At 49.4% G+C, this 17,321-nt stretch overlaps 1 protein-coding gene across 1 annotated transcript; it reads left to right on the top strand.

Annotated features, from left to right (window-relative positions):
• The first annotated feature begins 1,091 nt into the window (after positions 1-1,091).
• LOC136164075 (group IID secretory phospholipase A2-like) lies at positions 1,092-8,354 on the top strand. The gene is made up of 4 exons (XM_065928891.1): positions 1,092-1,131; positions 4,470-4,614; positions 6,343-6,449; positions 8,206-8,354. The coding sequence occupies exons 1-4, from the start codon at positions 1,092-1,094 to the stop codon at positions 8,352-8,354; spliced, it is 441 nt and encodes a 146-aa protein (XP_065784963.1).
• The last annotated feature ends 8,967 nt before the right edge of the window (positions 8,355-17,321 follow it).

The raw sequence follows: 17,321 nt of genomic DNA, 5'->3' as shown, positions 1-17,321 counted from the left end.
TCTGGGCAGGGACGAGATATCATCTCAAAGATTTCTTTCACTGTCCTGCTGAGTGGTCTAGAATAGTACAATTTTGGAAATAACCCATATGCCCAACAATAGGGGGTTCTGTAAATGAATGGCATACAACACTACCTTTCACAATATTTCTGCAGAAGATGATTTAACAACATAGAAATATGTTCAAGTTATTTTAGTAAATGAAGAGACAGACTACAATGTTTTACCTGTAGCATTTACCTAATCTGGTCAGGGAGACATGTGGAAAGATATATATATATATATATATACACACACACATATACATATACATGTATGTATATGTATAGTAATAGAACCAGGAAAACATTGACACCAAGATCTTAATGATCAAAGCAACTTGAGTGCCCATCAATGGATAAGTCCATAAAAAGATGCCATTTTATGTATGTGTGTGTGTGTGAGTGTGTGTGTGCAAACATGTTAAAATATAGAGTAAAATGGTGGTTACCAGGAAGTAGGGGATGGGGAGGCCTAGGACAAATTTTGTGTATGTGTACGAACTTGCAACAAGTAGTAAATGAGTCCTAGAGCCAGTAGAGTGAATATAGACAGCAATGTTGTGTTGTAATCACCAAACTTGCCTAGAGACTAGATCTTAATGATTCCAGCCACAAAAAGAAATTGTAATTATGTGACGTGATAGAAATGCTAATTATTGTGGCACTAGCACTCAGGTTATGATATATAAATGTATCGAATCAATATATTGTATTCTTAAATTTACACAATGTTATTGTCAATTTCATTGAAAAAATTAATGGTGATGAATGGATTCACAAATGATTTTAAATTTCTTCTAATTGTTCATGTTTTCCAAATCTTCTATGCCAAACATGCAATCAAAAACATTTTTTAAAGACAATAAAAAACAGGAATAATAAAAGTCCACTTTGCCAGAAAAGAGGAAACACAAATAGCATGGTCACCTCCGCCAGAGCTGAGCTGGGAGGGGTGGGAGCGAGTTCGGCGGGCAGGGGTCATCTGATATAAGGGGCTGCTGGCCGAGAGGGGACTTCCAGCAGCCGGCTCCACTGCTCTGTGCTGGGATCATGGACCTTTCCCTCCTCTGCACACTGGTGGTCTTTGCTGGTAAGTGGGGGCAGCACCCACAGCCGGGAAGGCAGGGAGGGAAGCCGGGATGCCCTGTGTCTCTTTCCTATCGGAGCTGCTGGGCTGGTCTCACTGCCGTGGTCTCCAGTCCCCACTGCTCGGCCCCTGCAAGGAGTCATCAGAGGCTCAATACCCTGGAACAGTGGCTTTGTCAGAGAGTTATCGGCGGCCAAGCAGTGTGGCAGGAATGGACAAGAAGCTAGAAGTTCAGAATCTGGGGTCCAGCTGAACTGACGTCGGTGGTACTTTGGACACAAACTACAGAAATGGATCTGCTCTCCTGGGTCCCTCTGACCAGATAATAGTAATCTCTTACATATGCACACCTCTCCACATTTTAGGGGGCTTTCCCGTGGCTCAGTCAGTAAAGCATCTGCCTGCAATGCAAGAGACCCAGGTTCGGTCCCTGGGTTGGCAAGATCCCCTGGAGAAGAAAATGGCAATCAACTCCAGTATCCTTGCCTGAGAGATCCCATGGACAACGGAGCCTAGCAGCCTAGCAGGAGTCCATGGGATCAAAAGAACTGAACACGACTTAGCGATAAACCACCAGATTTTTAGAACCCTTTCAGCTCCCTTGACCCTGGGGGTTCTGTTGTCCATTGGGAAATGGTGAAGTTTCCACCTGATCTTTAACAGATCAGATGTTGCAAATCCGGTTGCTAGCAAACTGGAGTTTTTACTTGTTGATCCATCTCAGAATATGTGATATGGGAAAGGATTTGGATTTCATTTTTTAATGTGCTTTATGTTATTTTTGGGGGCTCCCAAATTCCCGAGAGGAACACATCACCAGGGTTACAGAGAAAACCATTAGAAAAACTGCAGTCAAACTGCAGAAATTCATCTCTCAGATGCAAAGAGGCAGTACGGTGTAGAGATGACATACACAGATGAACCTGCATTCAGATGCTGGCCCATCAACTTTCGGTGGTATGACCTTGGCCATGTCCCCCTACCCTCTATATCCTCATCTGTAAAGTGGTCACAATAACATCCTCTTCACTGGGTTGTTAGAAGGACTCTAATGAGAAAATATATACAAAATGCACAGCAAGTGTAACAGCGAGCCCTAAGTTAACACAGAGTGCATGCATGAGTTAGTGGTGAGCGGCACTGCCCAGCCACTGTCCCTAACCCTTGGGAGAAGGGGCTCCAGCCCTCTCAGCGACAGCTGAGGATGGAAAAAGCAGCCAAGGCAGGAATCACTGTTAACCCGAGTCAGTGTCCCGAAGCCTGCTTGACCACAAGTTGAGCTCCTCCATTCCCCAGGGCTGGGTTGACCTCACTGTAAAACTGTAAGAAATAAGACCACCGAAATCACCCTGAATCCAAGCTGAACTTGCTTGGTGAGGAATGACTGCAGAATTCAGGTGTGAATTTGTGTGGCTACTTCTAAGCTGAAATAGAAAGGCCTGAACTTGGGGTGCACAAGGGGATGGAAGTGCAGCAAAAGGTGAGATTCCGCATTCGGATCCCTGGCTGGCCTATTGGGTGGACATTAACTCTCTTGGCCGTGGGCTGTTTCTGGGGCCTCATCACCAAATCTGGGATTCCAGGGTGCCTGGGGTCATTCCTCAGCACAGTCAGAATTAGGAAGGTTTCTCTTTAACATCTGTAGAGCTAGAGCCGCCGTGGCAAACTAGAGCGGCGATGTGGATTCCACACTCTGGGGACACGACCTGCCTGCAGGTCCCAGCCGCTGCCAGTCACCGTCTAGCTGCAGCGCTGGGGGCTCAGGCAGTAACGCATCTGCGTGAGATGGACCCAGATTCGATCCCTGGGTCGGGAAGATGCCCTGGAGAACAGGATGGCTATCCACTCCAGTATTCTTGCCTGGAGAATCCCATGGACAGAGGAGCCTGGCGGGCTACAGTCCGTGGGGTCTCAAAGAGTCGGACACCACCGAGTAATGTCACTTTCTTCCCCAGGCAAGCTCCCTGCTCAGATGGCATCCCCGGCCCATGGCGTGAGTTCATCCCAGCCCCAACATTGCCCAGTAGGGCTCTCCCCTGATTATTACTCACTTTATTTGAGTGTAGAGCTTTCACTATGACACCATTTAGTTGAGGGTAGGGGGTGAGCATCCAAAACTAGGGTCCCCCAAAGGGCCTCCCCAGCCCAGACCCAGACCCTCCGAGACTTGGACTCCATCTGCGCTCTTGGGTCAGCTCCCGAGGCTGCACACAGGTACATTCCAGTCCCCTCTGCATCTTGTCTGTTTCCCCCAAAGTCTTCCCTGAATCCATTGGCTTCATGTATTTTATTTCTCCTAACTCAATGTAATGCATTCCTCTCTCCCAATAAAATGAATTCCCCTTATGATCAATTCTAACCAGCAGATATTATGACTGAAGTGCAAAATATTCATGAAAAATATTGATTTCTAAATCACAGTGCTTCCCAAAGAGTAACGCATGTTTTTTTAAAAGAGACCTTTTGTTTTTAATGATTGTCTTTATTGTATTTTATTTTTGGCTCTGGTGGGTCCCCGTTGCTGGGTGAGGTTTTTCTCTAGTAGCAGTGTGTGGAATTCTGGCTTCTCTTGTTGTGGAAGGAAGGCTCTAGGGGGCGTGGGCTCAGTAGTTGCGGCCCCCAGGCTCTAGAGCACAGACACGATAGTTGCGGTGCACGGGCTTAGGTGCCCTCGGCACGCGGGGTCATCCTGGACCAGGGATTGAACCCGTGTCTCCTGCACTGGCAGGCGGACTCTTTGCCACGGAGCACCCAGGGAAGCCCCGTGCATACTGTGAGGGTTCTCTATGGGCTGCGGTGGGAGTGGGGGTGGTGGGGGAGCGTCTTCCTCCTGCACAGTGTGAACACCGAGATGGAGAGCGGGTCCCGACGGCCCTGGGTTTCAATCCTGCCCTCTGTCTACCAGCTACTGTGACCTGAACAAGTTACTGAACCTCCGTGCGTTCGTCCCTAACATGGGGATTATAACCAGGATTTACGGTTCCAGTATTGCTTCCTTATTTTCATACATATATCATGATGAGAGGAAACTGAATGGGGAGGTGTATGAGATCTCTTTATATGATCTTGGCAACTTTTCTCTTCATCGAGAATAAACCAAAATAAAAAATTTAAAAAAAAGAGTATCTCACAGGATGCAAGGACTCAATAGATCACTACATGAAAAAATCCCTAGTAATCACTTAGCAATTGTCATTGTATTTTCAATAGCCTTAGTGTTTATTGCTATTTATTATCCAAGGTCATTGGTTTGGCCCAGGCAGAGCAGAGGTGCCAGGCCTGCAGCCCACTGGACTCCCCTGAGATTCACGTTCTCTCCTTGTGGCTGGGCCCCTTGGCAGGTGTGGTTCCAGCGGAGGGCGACATACTGGACCTGAACAAGATGGTCAGACAAGTGACGGGGAAGACCCCCATCTTCTTCTATTTGTCCTATGGCTGTTACTGCGGAATTGGTGGCCGAGGCCCACCCAGAGATGCCACAGACTGGTAATTCCTCCCAATCGGGCTCTGCCTCTAACCAGGGACCCTCCTCTTTCCTCTCCTCTTTCCTCTCCATCCATTTATTCATTTGGTACCAGGGGCTGTTGAAGCCTAGCCTGAAGGATGTTGAGCATTACTTTGCTAGCATGTGAAATGAACACAATTGTGCGGTAGTTTGAACATTCTATGGCATTGCATTTCTTTGGGATGAGATTGAAACCTGACTTTTTCAGTCCTGTGGCCACTGCTGTTTTCCAAATTTCCCTGGTTTTTTGAGCGTAGCACTTTTACAGCATCATCCTTTAGGATTTGAAAGAGCTAACTGGAATTCCATCACTTCCAATCGCTTTGTTCCTAGTCAAGCTTTCTAAGGCCTACTTGACTTCACACAACAGGATGTCTGGCTGTAGGTGAGTGATCACACTATCGTGGTTATCCAGGTCATTAAGACCTTTTTCGTACAGTTGTTCTGTGTATTCTTGCCACCTCTTCTTAATCTCTTCCACTTCTGTCAGGTCCATATCATTTCTGTCCTTTATTCAGCCCATCTTTGCATGAAATGTTCCCCTGGTATCTCCAATTTTGTTGATGAGATCTCTAGTCTTGCCCATTCTATTGTTTTCCTTTACTACTTTGCATTGTTCACCTAAGAAGCCTTTCTTATCTCTCCTTGTTCTTCTCTGGAACTCTGCATTGACTTGGATTTATCTTTCCCTTTCTCTTTTGCCTTTCGCTTCTCCTCTTTCTCAGCTATTTGTAAGGTATCCTGAGACAGCTATGTTACTTTCTTACACATTTTTTTCTTTGCGATGATCTTGGTTACCATCTCCTGTACAATGTTCCGAACCTCAGTCCATGGTTGTTCTTCAAGGCACTCTGTCTAGCAGATCTAATCCCTTGAATATATTAAATCACCTCCACTGTATAATCATAAGGGATTTGGTTTAGGTCTTACCTGAATAGTCTAATGTTTTTCCCTGCTAGGAATTCCGCTGAGCTCCAATCCAGCCCCAGCCATTCTAGGGGGTTCCCCAGAGTTTCTGAAGGGTGCCTTGCACTCTCAACCCCAAACTAGTTAGAATAGCCACAAACTCTTCCCATTGCCATTGAACATTGTTTTTTAAAAAGTCCCACTTCTTTTTGCCATGATCTCACTTGGCTTTCACAGCAGCCCAGGGATCTGCCAGAGGAGGGATGAGAGCCAGCCAGGCCTGAGGTCAGCACTGTCACACACCACATACAGGCTGTATGATCCTGGGCAGGTGGCCTGACCTCCCAGAGCCTCAGTTTCCTCCTTTGTGAAATGGGGATAATACTAGTACCTCTATCCTAGAGCGGCCAAAATGTTTCAGAGAGAATTCCTCGATAAAGCAGGTGCCTGGTACACAGGAGGGAATCTTCCCTCGTAGCTCAGATTCTTTACCAAGAATCTGCCTGCAATGCAGGAGACCCGGGTTCGATTTCAGGGTCAGGAAGATCCCCTGGAGAAGGAAGTGGCAACCCATCCCAGTATTCTTGCTTGGAGAATCCCATGGACAGAGGAGACTGGCGGGCTACAGTCCATGGGGTCGCAAGAGTCAGACACGACTTAGAGAGTACACCGCCACCTGGTCCACAGGAAGCACTGCAGAAGCTCTACTTCCGAGGTGGACACGCAGTTTCTGCTCTGGGGCAGGGGCAACCTGAGACTCGAGTCTGCCAAGGACTCACCCGCCTACTGTCCTCTCCTGCCAGGTGCTGCCACGAACACGACTGCTGCTACCGTCACCTGAGGTCCGAGAACTGTGACATCAGCTTCAAGCACTACCACTACACCTTTTTCCGGGGGCAAGTCCACTGCTGTGAGTGCCGGGGCCTCAGGGCTGGAGTTGGAGCCTGATAAAGGGGTTGTCGCACGCATGGCTTTCACGTGCTGTGTGACAAAGCCCAGGCTGCTCAGCCTCCCTGCTGTTCTCATATGTCCAGCGGTAATATCTGGGCTGGGAAGGAGAGGCAGCAATAGGGGTAGGAGTACTGAGAGGTCCATAGAGACTTTGACCCCTTAGGATCTGGAAGGCTGCCAGACCTCACTAGATCCCAGACCTCAGCTTAGATCCCAGGCTTGCCGCTGACCACTGTGTGACCTTGAATACTTTGCTTACCTTCTCTGACCCTCAGCTCCTCCTCTGGAAACTCAGGATGAGAACAGTATTCTGCTCCATAAAGTTAACTCAAAAACTAAAGTAAGAGGAGACATAACATGCCCTGCAGAGGCATGCTTGATGAATTATTCACGCTACCAAGGTTACTGCTCATTTTTTCTTCATCATGGGTTCTTAGAGCAGCCCAATAGGAGGCAGCGCTCCTCTGGATCTTTTTCCTGTTGTTGTTGTTGGTCATTAAGTCACATCTTACTCTTTGCAAACCCATGAACTGTGACCCGCCCGGCTCCTCTGTCCAGCCTTTGGTGCCTGGGAATTCCCAGGCAAAAATGCTGGAGTGTGTTGCCATTTCCTTGCTCGGGGATTTTCCTGACCCAGGACTTCCACCCACGTCTCCTGCTTGGCGGGCGAATTCTGAGCCACCTGGGAAGCCCTGATCTCCATTTTACTGACAAGAAAACGGAAACCAGAGTGAACTGTTTTCTCAGGGTCACACAGATACACATGAGAAAGCCTGGGCTGAAACCCAGGTCACCAAGTCCCAGGGTCCATTCACGGAGACAGGCAGCAAGTCCCGGGGCTGGAAGCTGCATGCGCTCACCAGCTGTCCCTGATAACTGAGAACTTAGCAACAACAGCTGTAATGGCCAGCATTTATTGACCGCTTGCTATGTGCCAAAGGCTTTGCCTGTTTATTTTAATCTGAATATATGTGTATACATATTCTTTTTCAGATTCTTCTCCCTTATAGATTATTACAAAATACTGAGCAGAGTTCCCCATGCTATGCACAGGTTCAGCTCTCCTATCCCCATTTGACAGATGGTGAAACTGAAGCACCGTGGCCCGTCTTTCCTCAGAGTCTTTGCACATGCGGTTCCTTCTGCCAGGAACAGTCCCTCTCCTCCACCCTGGCTTTCCAGAGTAGCAGCAACCGCTCAGTCTTCTGATCTCAGCTCAGATGGCTTTTGACACTCAGTCAGTCCCATGGGTTACCCGCTCAGGGCCCCCGCATTGCTCCTTCCTCCCGGTGAGCACAGTTGCACCTACTGCTGTGAAGGGCAGGGAAGCCTGGCACGCTGCCCTCCGTGGGTCACAAAGAGTCGGACACGACTGAGCAAATGAACAACAACGACCACACACCTCTCCGACATCTGCCCCCCACCCCAGGGGAGTGGGAACTCGCATGTCCATTCTGCTCTCCCCTCCCTCCTGGGACTGCCGAGGGATAGGTGCTCAGCTGTTTACTGAACGGATGAATGAACGAAGGAGCAATGGCACCCAGGGAGGTCATGCCCCATGCCCAAGGTCACAGAGCCAGAGTCCAAGGAGCTGGGAAGGGCACCAAAGGCTGGTCAAGGGCTGCGCTGCTTTCAAAGCTCCCATCCAGGGGCCACACTCACCCCGCCACGGGAAGGGGCAGACCGCTTAAGTGCCCTCCTCCACCCCCTCACAGCCACCAAGGGGAGCTGGTGTGAGCAGCAGCTGTGTGCCTGTGACAAGACATTGGCCTACTGCCTGCAGCGGAACCTGAACACCTACAAGAGTGACCTGCGTTATCTGTCCAGCTGCGAGGGCGAGATCCCCGAGTGCCCCAGCCTCTAGCCTGTCCCTCCGCATCTTGAGCTCTGGGAAGACCCCAGGACCACCGGCCACACCCCCGACCCCCGTCTGGCGCCTTTAAAGCACTCCTGGGAAGAGGAAGGGGCTTAGCCCCGCCCCTAGCTCCCACTTGCCTCTTGGACCTTCTGAATCTCCCCAGCTGTCTCCTCTGAGGGGAGATCGAGATCTCAGGAAAAACCACGGCCCGGCAGCAGCCAGGAGAGTGTTTGGGCCAAAGCGGTGGGCATGGGGCAGGGTCGGGGGCGGGGCGGGGCAGGTTCTCCCTTCACGACCACTCACCAGGCGCCTCCAGGCTCCCCCTGCCCCTAAAACACCATCCCAGCAGCTGCCAGAGTGGCCTCTGTAGAGGGCGATGCGGATCTTTCTGTCCATGGGACGCCGCTTCTTCAAACCCCAAGGCCCCGAGTCCTGCCTCCCGCTCCAGCCCACCCCTCCAGCCGTCCCAGGTCACACATGTACCTATGGTTGCTTCAGGCTGACATGAGGCAGAAACCAACACAATGTTATAAGGCAATTATCCTCCAATTAAAAATAAATAAATGAAAAAAAACCCACAACCCCAAGGCCCTGCACCATCAAGGACGGGGCGGGCGGCAGCAGGCGGGGAGCCTGAGTCCCGTTTCTGCCTGGCACTGTGTCCCTCTCCCTCGGAGCCTTGGGGAGCCTCGCAGACTTGCCTCATGCCTGCCTTGGACTCACTGCAGCCCTGGTGCCCGGAGCCCAGAAGGGGCTCAGGAAATACTTTTCGAGCGAAGGACTAGACCAAGCCGCCAGCTGCCTGGGCTCCAGGCCAGGGGACTTCCGGGCACTCTTTCCTCTCTGGCTGCCAGGCATTTGCTCAGCCTGGACTTCTGCAGCGACGCCCCGCTGGCCTGCTGTCTCCCAGGGAGCTAAGCCCACCCTAGGCTCCTCGGGGTCCAAGGGCCGCTTCCTCTCCAGTTCCAAGGGCTCACTGCCACCCTCAAGCTCCCGCGGCACTTCATGGGTCTTCACCTTGCCGAGCTCCCATCCGCGTGGTATGCGGATCTGGCCCGCTCTGTGCAGACTGGAGCTCTGGGAGGGTGGAGTCCGTGTCTGTCGCATCTCCGCTTCCTCTGCTCCCCCAGGTGCTAGGGGCACAGTCAATGCTTTAGAATCAAAGGAGACCCCAGAGGAGAGACAGAGGTGGGGGCAGGTGGAGTTCAGGTCCCACCCGGATCCCCTCCTGGCCCAGGTCCCCAACCCAGGGGTCGACTGCCAAGGTGCACTTCGGCCTCCTTCACTTGAGGATTTCCCCAGGCTGCTGGGCGCTGCTCTGCCCATCACCCACCCCTCCTTGCCCCCCTCTAACCAGTGAGTTGGGAGAACGCTACCGTGGAGGGCATAACCGCCCTCTCCCCGCCTGATGCAAGGCCATCTGGGTTGTACCCTGTGTGCCCCAGAGCTCCTCCTGGGTTCAGGCTAGATGTCTTGATTGGTGCCCTGGCCTACCTGTTTTCCTCTTTCTCCTGTAGGTTTCTCCCTAAGGGCACTTCCTCAATAAATCATTCCCTTGCCCAAGAACCCTCGTCTCAGGCTTGGCTGTTAGGGAAACTGCCTTCAGATGGATGGATGGATAGATGGTGAATGTATTCTTACAAGAAGTCCCAACCTGTCATTCATATATGCTTAGCCGTGATTCCAGCTACGTGGCCGGGGCACCTGGAGCCACCCACAGCCTCCGGTCTGTGACACACATCTGTGAAAGAGCTGACCGAGTGGTTTTCCTTCCACGTGAAGCTCAGAGGCTCATGCCGGAGAGCATAGCAGAGGCTCTGAACTATGGGTGCCGGGTTCAGATTCCAAGGACTTTATTGGCAGTCCAGTGGCTAGAAGCCTGCAGTTTCACTGCCAAGGGCCCAGGTTCAATCCGTGTTTGGGGAACTAAGATCCCAAAAGCTGTGCAGTTCAGTCCAGTCACCCAGCAGTGGCCAACTCTCTGTGACCCCATGCACTGCAGTACGCCAGGCCTCCCTGTCCATCACCAAATCCCGAAGCTTCCTCAAACTCATGTCCATTGACTGGGTGACGCCATCCAACTATCTCATCCTCCGTCATCCCCTCTCTTCCCACATTCAATCTTTCTCAGCATCAGGTTCTTTTCCAATGAGTCAGTTCTTTGCATCAGGTGGCCAAATATTGGAGTTTCAGCTTCAGCATCAGTCCTCCCAGTGAATATTCAGGACTGATTTCCTTTCGGATGGATGGGTTGGATCTCCTTGCAGTCCAAGGGACTCTCAATAGTCTTCTCCAATACCACAGTTCAAAAGCATCAGTTCTTCAGTGCTCAGTTTTCTGTATAGAACAACTCTCACATCCATACATGACTACTGGAAAAACCATAACTTTGACTAGCTAGTCAAAAGACATAGCTCTGCAAACCATGTTTTGTTGGCAAACTACTGTTTAGGCTTTTTAATATACTGTCCAGTTTGGTCGTAACTTTTCTTCCAAGGAGTAAGCGTCTTTTAATTTCATGGCTGCAGTTACCATCTGCAGTGATTTTGGAGCCCAAGAAAATGTTTGTCATGGTTTCCATTGTTTCCTCATCTATTTTCCATGAAGTGATGGGACTAGATGTCATGATCTTAGTTTTCTGAATGTTGAGCTTTAAGCCAACTTTTTCACTCTCCTCTTTCACTTTCATTAAGAGGCTCTTTAGTTCCTCTTCACTTTCTGGCATAAAGGTGGTGTCATCTGCATATCTGAGATTATTGTTATTTCTCCCAAAAATCTTTATTCCAGTCTGTGCTTCTTCCAGCCCAGCATTTCTCATGATGTACTCTGTATAGAAGTTAAGTGAGCAGGGTGACAATATACAGCCTTGACGTACTCCTTTCCTAATTTGGAACCAGTCCATTGTTCCATGTGCAATTCTAACTGTTGCTTCCTGACCTGCATACAGATTTCTCAGGAGGTAGGTAAGGCGGTCTGGTATTCCCATCTCTTTAAGAATTTCCACAGTTTGTTGTGATCCACATAGTCAAAGGCTTTGACATATTCAGTAAAGCAGAAGTAGATGTTTTTTCTGGAATTCCCTTGCTTTTTCAATGATCCAGTGAATGTTGGCAATTTGATCTCTGGATTCTCTGCCTTTTCTAAATCCAACTTGAACATCTGGAAGTTCATGGTTCACATACTGTTGAAGCCTGGCTTGGAGAATTTTGAGTACTACTTTGCTAGTGTGTGAGATGAGTGCAATTTGTGGTAGTTAAACATTCTTTGGCATTGCCTTTCTTTGGGGTTGGATTGAAAACTGACCTTTTCCAGTCTTGTGGCCACTGCTGAGTTTTCCAAATTTGCTGGCATATTGAGTGCAGCCCTTTCACAGCATCATCTTTTAGGATTTGAAATAGCTCAACTGGAATTCCATCACCTCCACTAGCTTTGTTCATAGTGACGCTTCCCCAGGCCCACTTGATTTCACATTCCAGGATGTCTGGTTCTAGGTGAGTGATCACACTATCGTGATTATCTGGGTTGTGAAGATCTTTTTTGTGCAGTTCTTCTGTGTATTCTTGCCACCTCTTCTTAATATCTTCGGCTTCTGTTAGGTCTATACAATTTCTGTCTTTTATTGTGTCCATCTTTACATGAAAAGCTCCCTTGGTATCTTTAATTTTCTTGAAGAGATTTCTAGTTTTTTCCATTCTATTGTTTTCCTCTATTTCTGTGAACTGATCAGTGAGGATGGCTTTCTTTTTCTCTTTGCTATTCTTTGCACAATGTCAGAAAACTCTGTCCATAGTTCTTCAGTCACTCTGTCTATTAGATATAATCCTTTGAATCTATTTCTCACCCCACTGTATAATCGTAAGGGATCTGATTTAGGTCATACCTGAATGGTCTAGTGGTTTTCCGTACTTTCTTCAATTTACGTCTGAATCTAGCAATAAGGAGTTCATGATGTGGGCTACAGTCAGCTCCCAGTCTTATTTTTGTTGACTGTATAGAACTTCTCCTATAGAACTTCTTCTTCTCTTCAGCTACAAAGAATATAATCAATCTGATTTCAGTATTGATCATCTGGTGATGTCCATGTGTAGACTCTTCTCTTGCGTTGCAGGAAGAGGGTGTTTGCTATGAACAGTACATTCTCTTGGCAAAACTCTGTTAGCCTTTGACCTGCTTCACTTTGTACTCCAAGGCCAAATTTGCCTGTTACTCCAGGTATCTCTTGACTTCCTACTTGGGCATTCCAGTCTCCTATAATGAAAAGGACATCTTTTTTGGGTGTTAGTTCTAGAAGGCTCTGTTGGTCTTCATAGAACCATTCAATTTCAGCTTTTTCAGCATTACTGGTTGGGGCATAGACTGGGATTACCATGATATTGAATGGTTTGCCTTGTAAACGAACAGAGATCATTGTGTTGTTTTTGAGATTGCACCCAAGTACTGCATTTCAGACTCTTTTATTGACTGTGATGGCTACTCCATTTCTTCTGAGGGATTCTTCCCCAGCAGTAGATACAATGGTAATCCGAGTTAAATTCGCAATTCCAGTTCATTAGTTCACTGATTCCTAAAATGTCAATGTTTACTCTTGCCATCTCCTGTTTGACCACCTCCAATTACTCTGATTCATGGACTGAGCATCCCAAGTTCCTATGAAATATTGTTCTTTACAGCATCGGACGTTACTTCCATCACCACTCACATGCACAATTGGGTGTTGTTTTTGCTTGGGCTCCGTCTCTTCTTGATCAAGTTGGCGGAGTAGAAGGATGTGTGCTCATCTTCTCTTGCGAAAACTCCAAAATTATGACAAGCTGCTGAACAACCATCAACAAAAGAATGTTGGATCCCACCAAAAAAAAGACACCCCACGCCCAAGGGCAAAGGAGAAACCCCAACAAGATGGTGGGAGGGTCAGGATCAAACCCCATACCCGCCAGGTACCCTCAGAGGGCTCAAACAGTACCTTGCACGCACCAAGAGACCCCACAGCGACTGAGCCAGACCTGATTTTGAGTGCTTGAGTGTCTCCAGTGGAGGTTTGGGTCAGCAGTGGCCGGTTGCAGGGGCAGGGGCTCTGGGTGCAGCAGAGCTGGGTATGACATAAGCCCTCTTGGAGGAGTTCGCCATTAACCCCGCCATAGAGCCCCCAGAACTTACACAGGACTGGGAAACAGACTCTTGGAGGGCACAAACAAAACCTTGTTTGCTCCACGACCCAGGAGAAAGGAACGGCAACCCCACAAGAGACTGACTTGCCCGTGAGTGTCACGGAGTCTCCAGCAGAGGCGTAGGTGACGGCGGCCTGCTACAGGGTCGGGGGCACTGTGTGCGGCGGTGCATGCCCGGGACCTTTTGAAGGAGTTCGCCATTATCTTCATTATCTCCACCATAGTTTGGCCTCAGGTCAAATAACAGGGAGGGAACACAGCCCCGCCCATCAACAGAAAAGCAGATTAAAGATTTGCTGAGCATGGCCCGGCCCATCAGAACAAGACCCAGTTCTCCCCTCAGTCAGTCTCACCCATCAGGAAGCTCCCATAGCCTCTTATCCTTATCCCTTGGAGGGTAGAAAGAAAGAAAGAAGTCGCTCAGTCATGTCCAGCTCTTTGTGACATCATGGACTGTAGCCCACCAGGGTCCTCTGTCTACGGGATTTTCCAGGCAAGAATGGAGTGGGTTGCCATTTCAGAATGAAAACCACAATCACAGAAAACTAATCAAATTGACCACATGGACCACAGCCTTGTCTAACTCAGTGAAACTATGAGCCATGCCGTGTAGAGACACCCAAGATTGACGGGTCATGGTGGAGAGTTCCGACAAATCGTGCTCCACTGGAGAAGGGAATGGCAAACCACTGCAGCATTCTTGCCTTGAGAACCACATGAACAGTGTATAGTGACTATTTAGCCAATTAATTCCTAGTTGTAAGCAGTTGACTATGGAGGAGGGAGGCGTCAAAGGACATTATTCCCATTTTATGGAGGTGGAAACTGAGACAGCAAGACGGGAAGCCATGTGGCTCAGGGAGTCAGGGAAGGTCTGGCTACAGGCAGCAGCCTGGGGACCAGGACAGCCCCTCAGAACAGTCTCTCCTGCTAACATGGAGCATGTGGACATCGTGGGGAGAGGAAGGGGCCAAGCAGAAGAAACAAGGTCATGACAGAGGCCGCTCACCTCCTCCAGGAAGCCTGCCTGTGCATCCGTTGTTATGTCTGGGCTCTCCTAACACCTGTGTTAATGTGCTCGGGCTGCCATAACAAAGCACCGCAGGGTGGCTGGCTTAAACAACAGAATTTTGTTTTCTCACAGTTCTAGAAGCTGGAAGTCAGAGAGCAAGGTATTGTAAGTAACCAGATGTGGGGTCCGGCTGCTCGCTGCTCCAAAAAAGCCAATAAAGAGGTAAGGCAAGTTGGAAAGGAAAGTTTATTTTGGATGCTAGCAACTAGGAGGGGTTCGGGGGGGCAGATGTCTTTCTAAAGGTATATCCTGCCCCCTGACAATCAGGGGCGAGAGCTTTTATAGACAGAGGAGGGGGCCACATGCAGAAACAGCACAGCCAGCCCTGATAGGCATTTTGAAATTGCCTATTGGTGGTCTGACAAACTTCAGCTTCATTGTTTTAAGGATAGTTGGTCCTCAGTTCTAGGGTCAGTTTATTCCCACTTCCCTGAGGCCAATTCTTGGAACTGTGGCAGCGTATGTCATGGCTATGGCCTGGTCATCAGGCAATTAACTTCTCCACCAGGTAGAAGGAAATTGCTTGGAGAAGGAAACTGCAACCCACTCTAGTGTTCTTGCTTGGAGAATCCCACGGACCAAGGAGCCTGGCAGGCTACGGCCCATGGGGTCGCAAGAGTCGGACACGACTTGGTGACTAAACAAGCACCTTATAACCGCTACCTGGCAGGGGTTTCAGTACCTAGAAGACAGCTCACAGCAGATGGCTCAGGGTATTACCTATAGTCCTGGAGGAGGAACGAAAGGTCCTTGACTGCGCTTAATGGCTCCATGATTATTCTTCGGTCTTCTTTGACAGTTTTCCTTTGTTTCTGCACGTTCTCACTTCTCTGATTAACTTTACTCTTTGGCTCAGTTTTACCCACAGACAAAAGGCAGGCAGAGGACATGGGGGACAAAGACCAGAGGGTCCTGATCCATTTCAGGTGGGGTTGGGTCCTTGTGATGCCTTTGTCATTGGCTTGCTTTACAATCTCCTACCTGCCTGTGTCCCAATCTCCTCTTCTTAAAGGACACAAGTCATGTTAGACTAGGACCCACCCTAATGATCTCATTTTAACTCAGTTGCCTCTGTAAAGACCCTATCTCCAAACACGGTACTGGGGTGTATACATTTGTGGGAGTGGGGGGACACAGTCCAACCCATAACTCCACCCATTGTCCAGATGGCCCATGCCGAAGGCCCACTGGAAAAGAATCAGGCTTGAGAGAGAGGAGGCCGGGTCTAGTCAGTGCTCTGCCTGGGACGTGACTTGACCCCATGGAGCTCCACTAACCCCTTCTGCAAGCGGAACAAATTATACCCATTGTACAACTGGTGATATCAAAGACCTCGTGTAAATGGTATGTATACTACTGGTACTAGTCTGGTATTTCAGCAGTAAAGAATTTGTCTGCCAATGCAGGAGATGTGGGTTGAGTTCAGTCCCTGGGTTGGGAAGATCGCCTGGAGAAGGAAATGGCAACCCACTCCAGTATTCTTGCCTGGGAAATGCTATGGACAGAGGAGCCTGGTGCGCTACAGTCTGTGAGGTCACAAAGAGTCAGATATGGCTTAGCAACTGAACAACAATGACATAAAATAGATAACTAAAGAGAACATACTGTATAGCACAGTGAACTCCAGTTAAGGCTCTGGGGTAACCTGAATGGGAAGAAGTCCAAAATGGTGGGGATATACATACGTGTGTGGCTCGTTTACTTTGCTGTGCAGTAGAAGCTAACACGACATTGTAAAGCAACTATACTGCAATAAATTAAAATTAAAAATTAAAAAGGCAAAGCATTGCTAATGGTGTGTCTCTTGGGAGTACCTCTCCACCTGATCTCAAGAGGTTGTGGGCCCCTGGGAGAATCATACTAACAGCCAGAAATGCCTCTGGTCTCTTGTCTGGTCCACATAAGTCAGCTCCTTCCTAAATCTGCCCAACATAAAATCTTGCTGTTATTTCTGGGGGTCTCCAGAGTAGACTGGGGATTCCCAGGCCTCTCAGTCTTCTGCTCTGCTCCCCTACCCCACCGCCGCTGCTGTTCCTGGAGGTCCCAGCACCCCGAAGCTGTGGGCCTGCAGAGCCCCAGTGGGGTCTCCCTAGCTTCCAGAGTCAGATCCACTCCAAGCTCTGCCCTCAGCATGCCCTCTGCATGCCCCCAGCCCTGTCCTTTACTGAGTTGGCACCGTTGTCTCCTGTGCCCGGCAGGGCCCCTCCCGGTGACCAGAGCCTGGGCCTGGAGCGTCCTGGAGCCTGCGCCTGAGGGCTCTGTCCACAGTGCTCGTGTCAAACCACCAGATCTGGGGGTCCATAGTCATACCCCCCCCAACCCCCCGCAGATCAGTCCACTTCCACACACATCAGCTTGTGCAAATTAATGCAAGGGTCCAACCCACACCCACCAGACAGGCCACTGTGGAGTAACACAGCTCAGGATCCAACCAGCTCAAAAACGGCTGGTTCCAGGGACACTGTAACCTCCTAGCAGGTGGGGACGTGTCTTACTGCTTCCTGTCTGCACCCCAGACAGTGCGCTGGGCCTGCCTCGGGGCTGGGGCATACAGTGGGTGCTTACAAAATGCCTGCTGAATCAATCATTTGCTGGGTTCCTCTGTGATTTCTTGGACACGTGGCTTTTGCCTCCCACAAGATAGTACTAATAACAGCAACATCAACTACCATTCAGAGAAGGCAGTGGCAACCCACTCCAGGACTCTTGCCTGGAAAATCCCATGGATGGAGG

This window comes from Muntiacus reevesi, chromosome 3, assembly GCF_963930625.1.
Source record: "Muntiacus reevesi chromosome 3, mMunRee1.1, whole genome shotgun sequence".
Lineage (NCBI taxonomy): Eukaryota > Metazoa > Chordata > Mammalia > Artiodactyla > Cervidae > Muntiacus > Muntiacus reevesi.
Note: the sequence above shows the minus strand (reverse complement) of the source record. Positions and strands in the feature narration are given on the sequence as shown.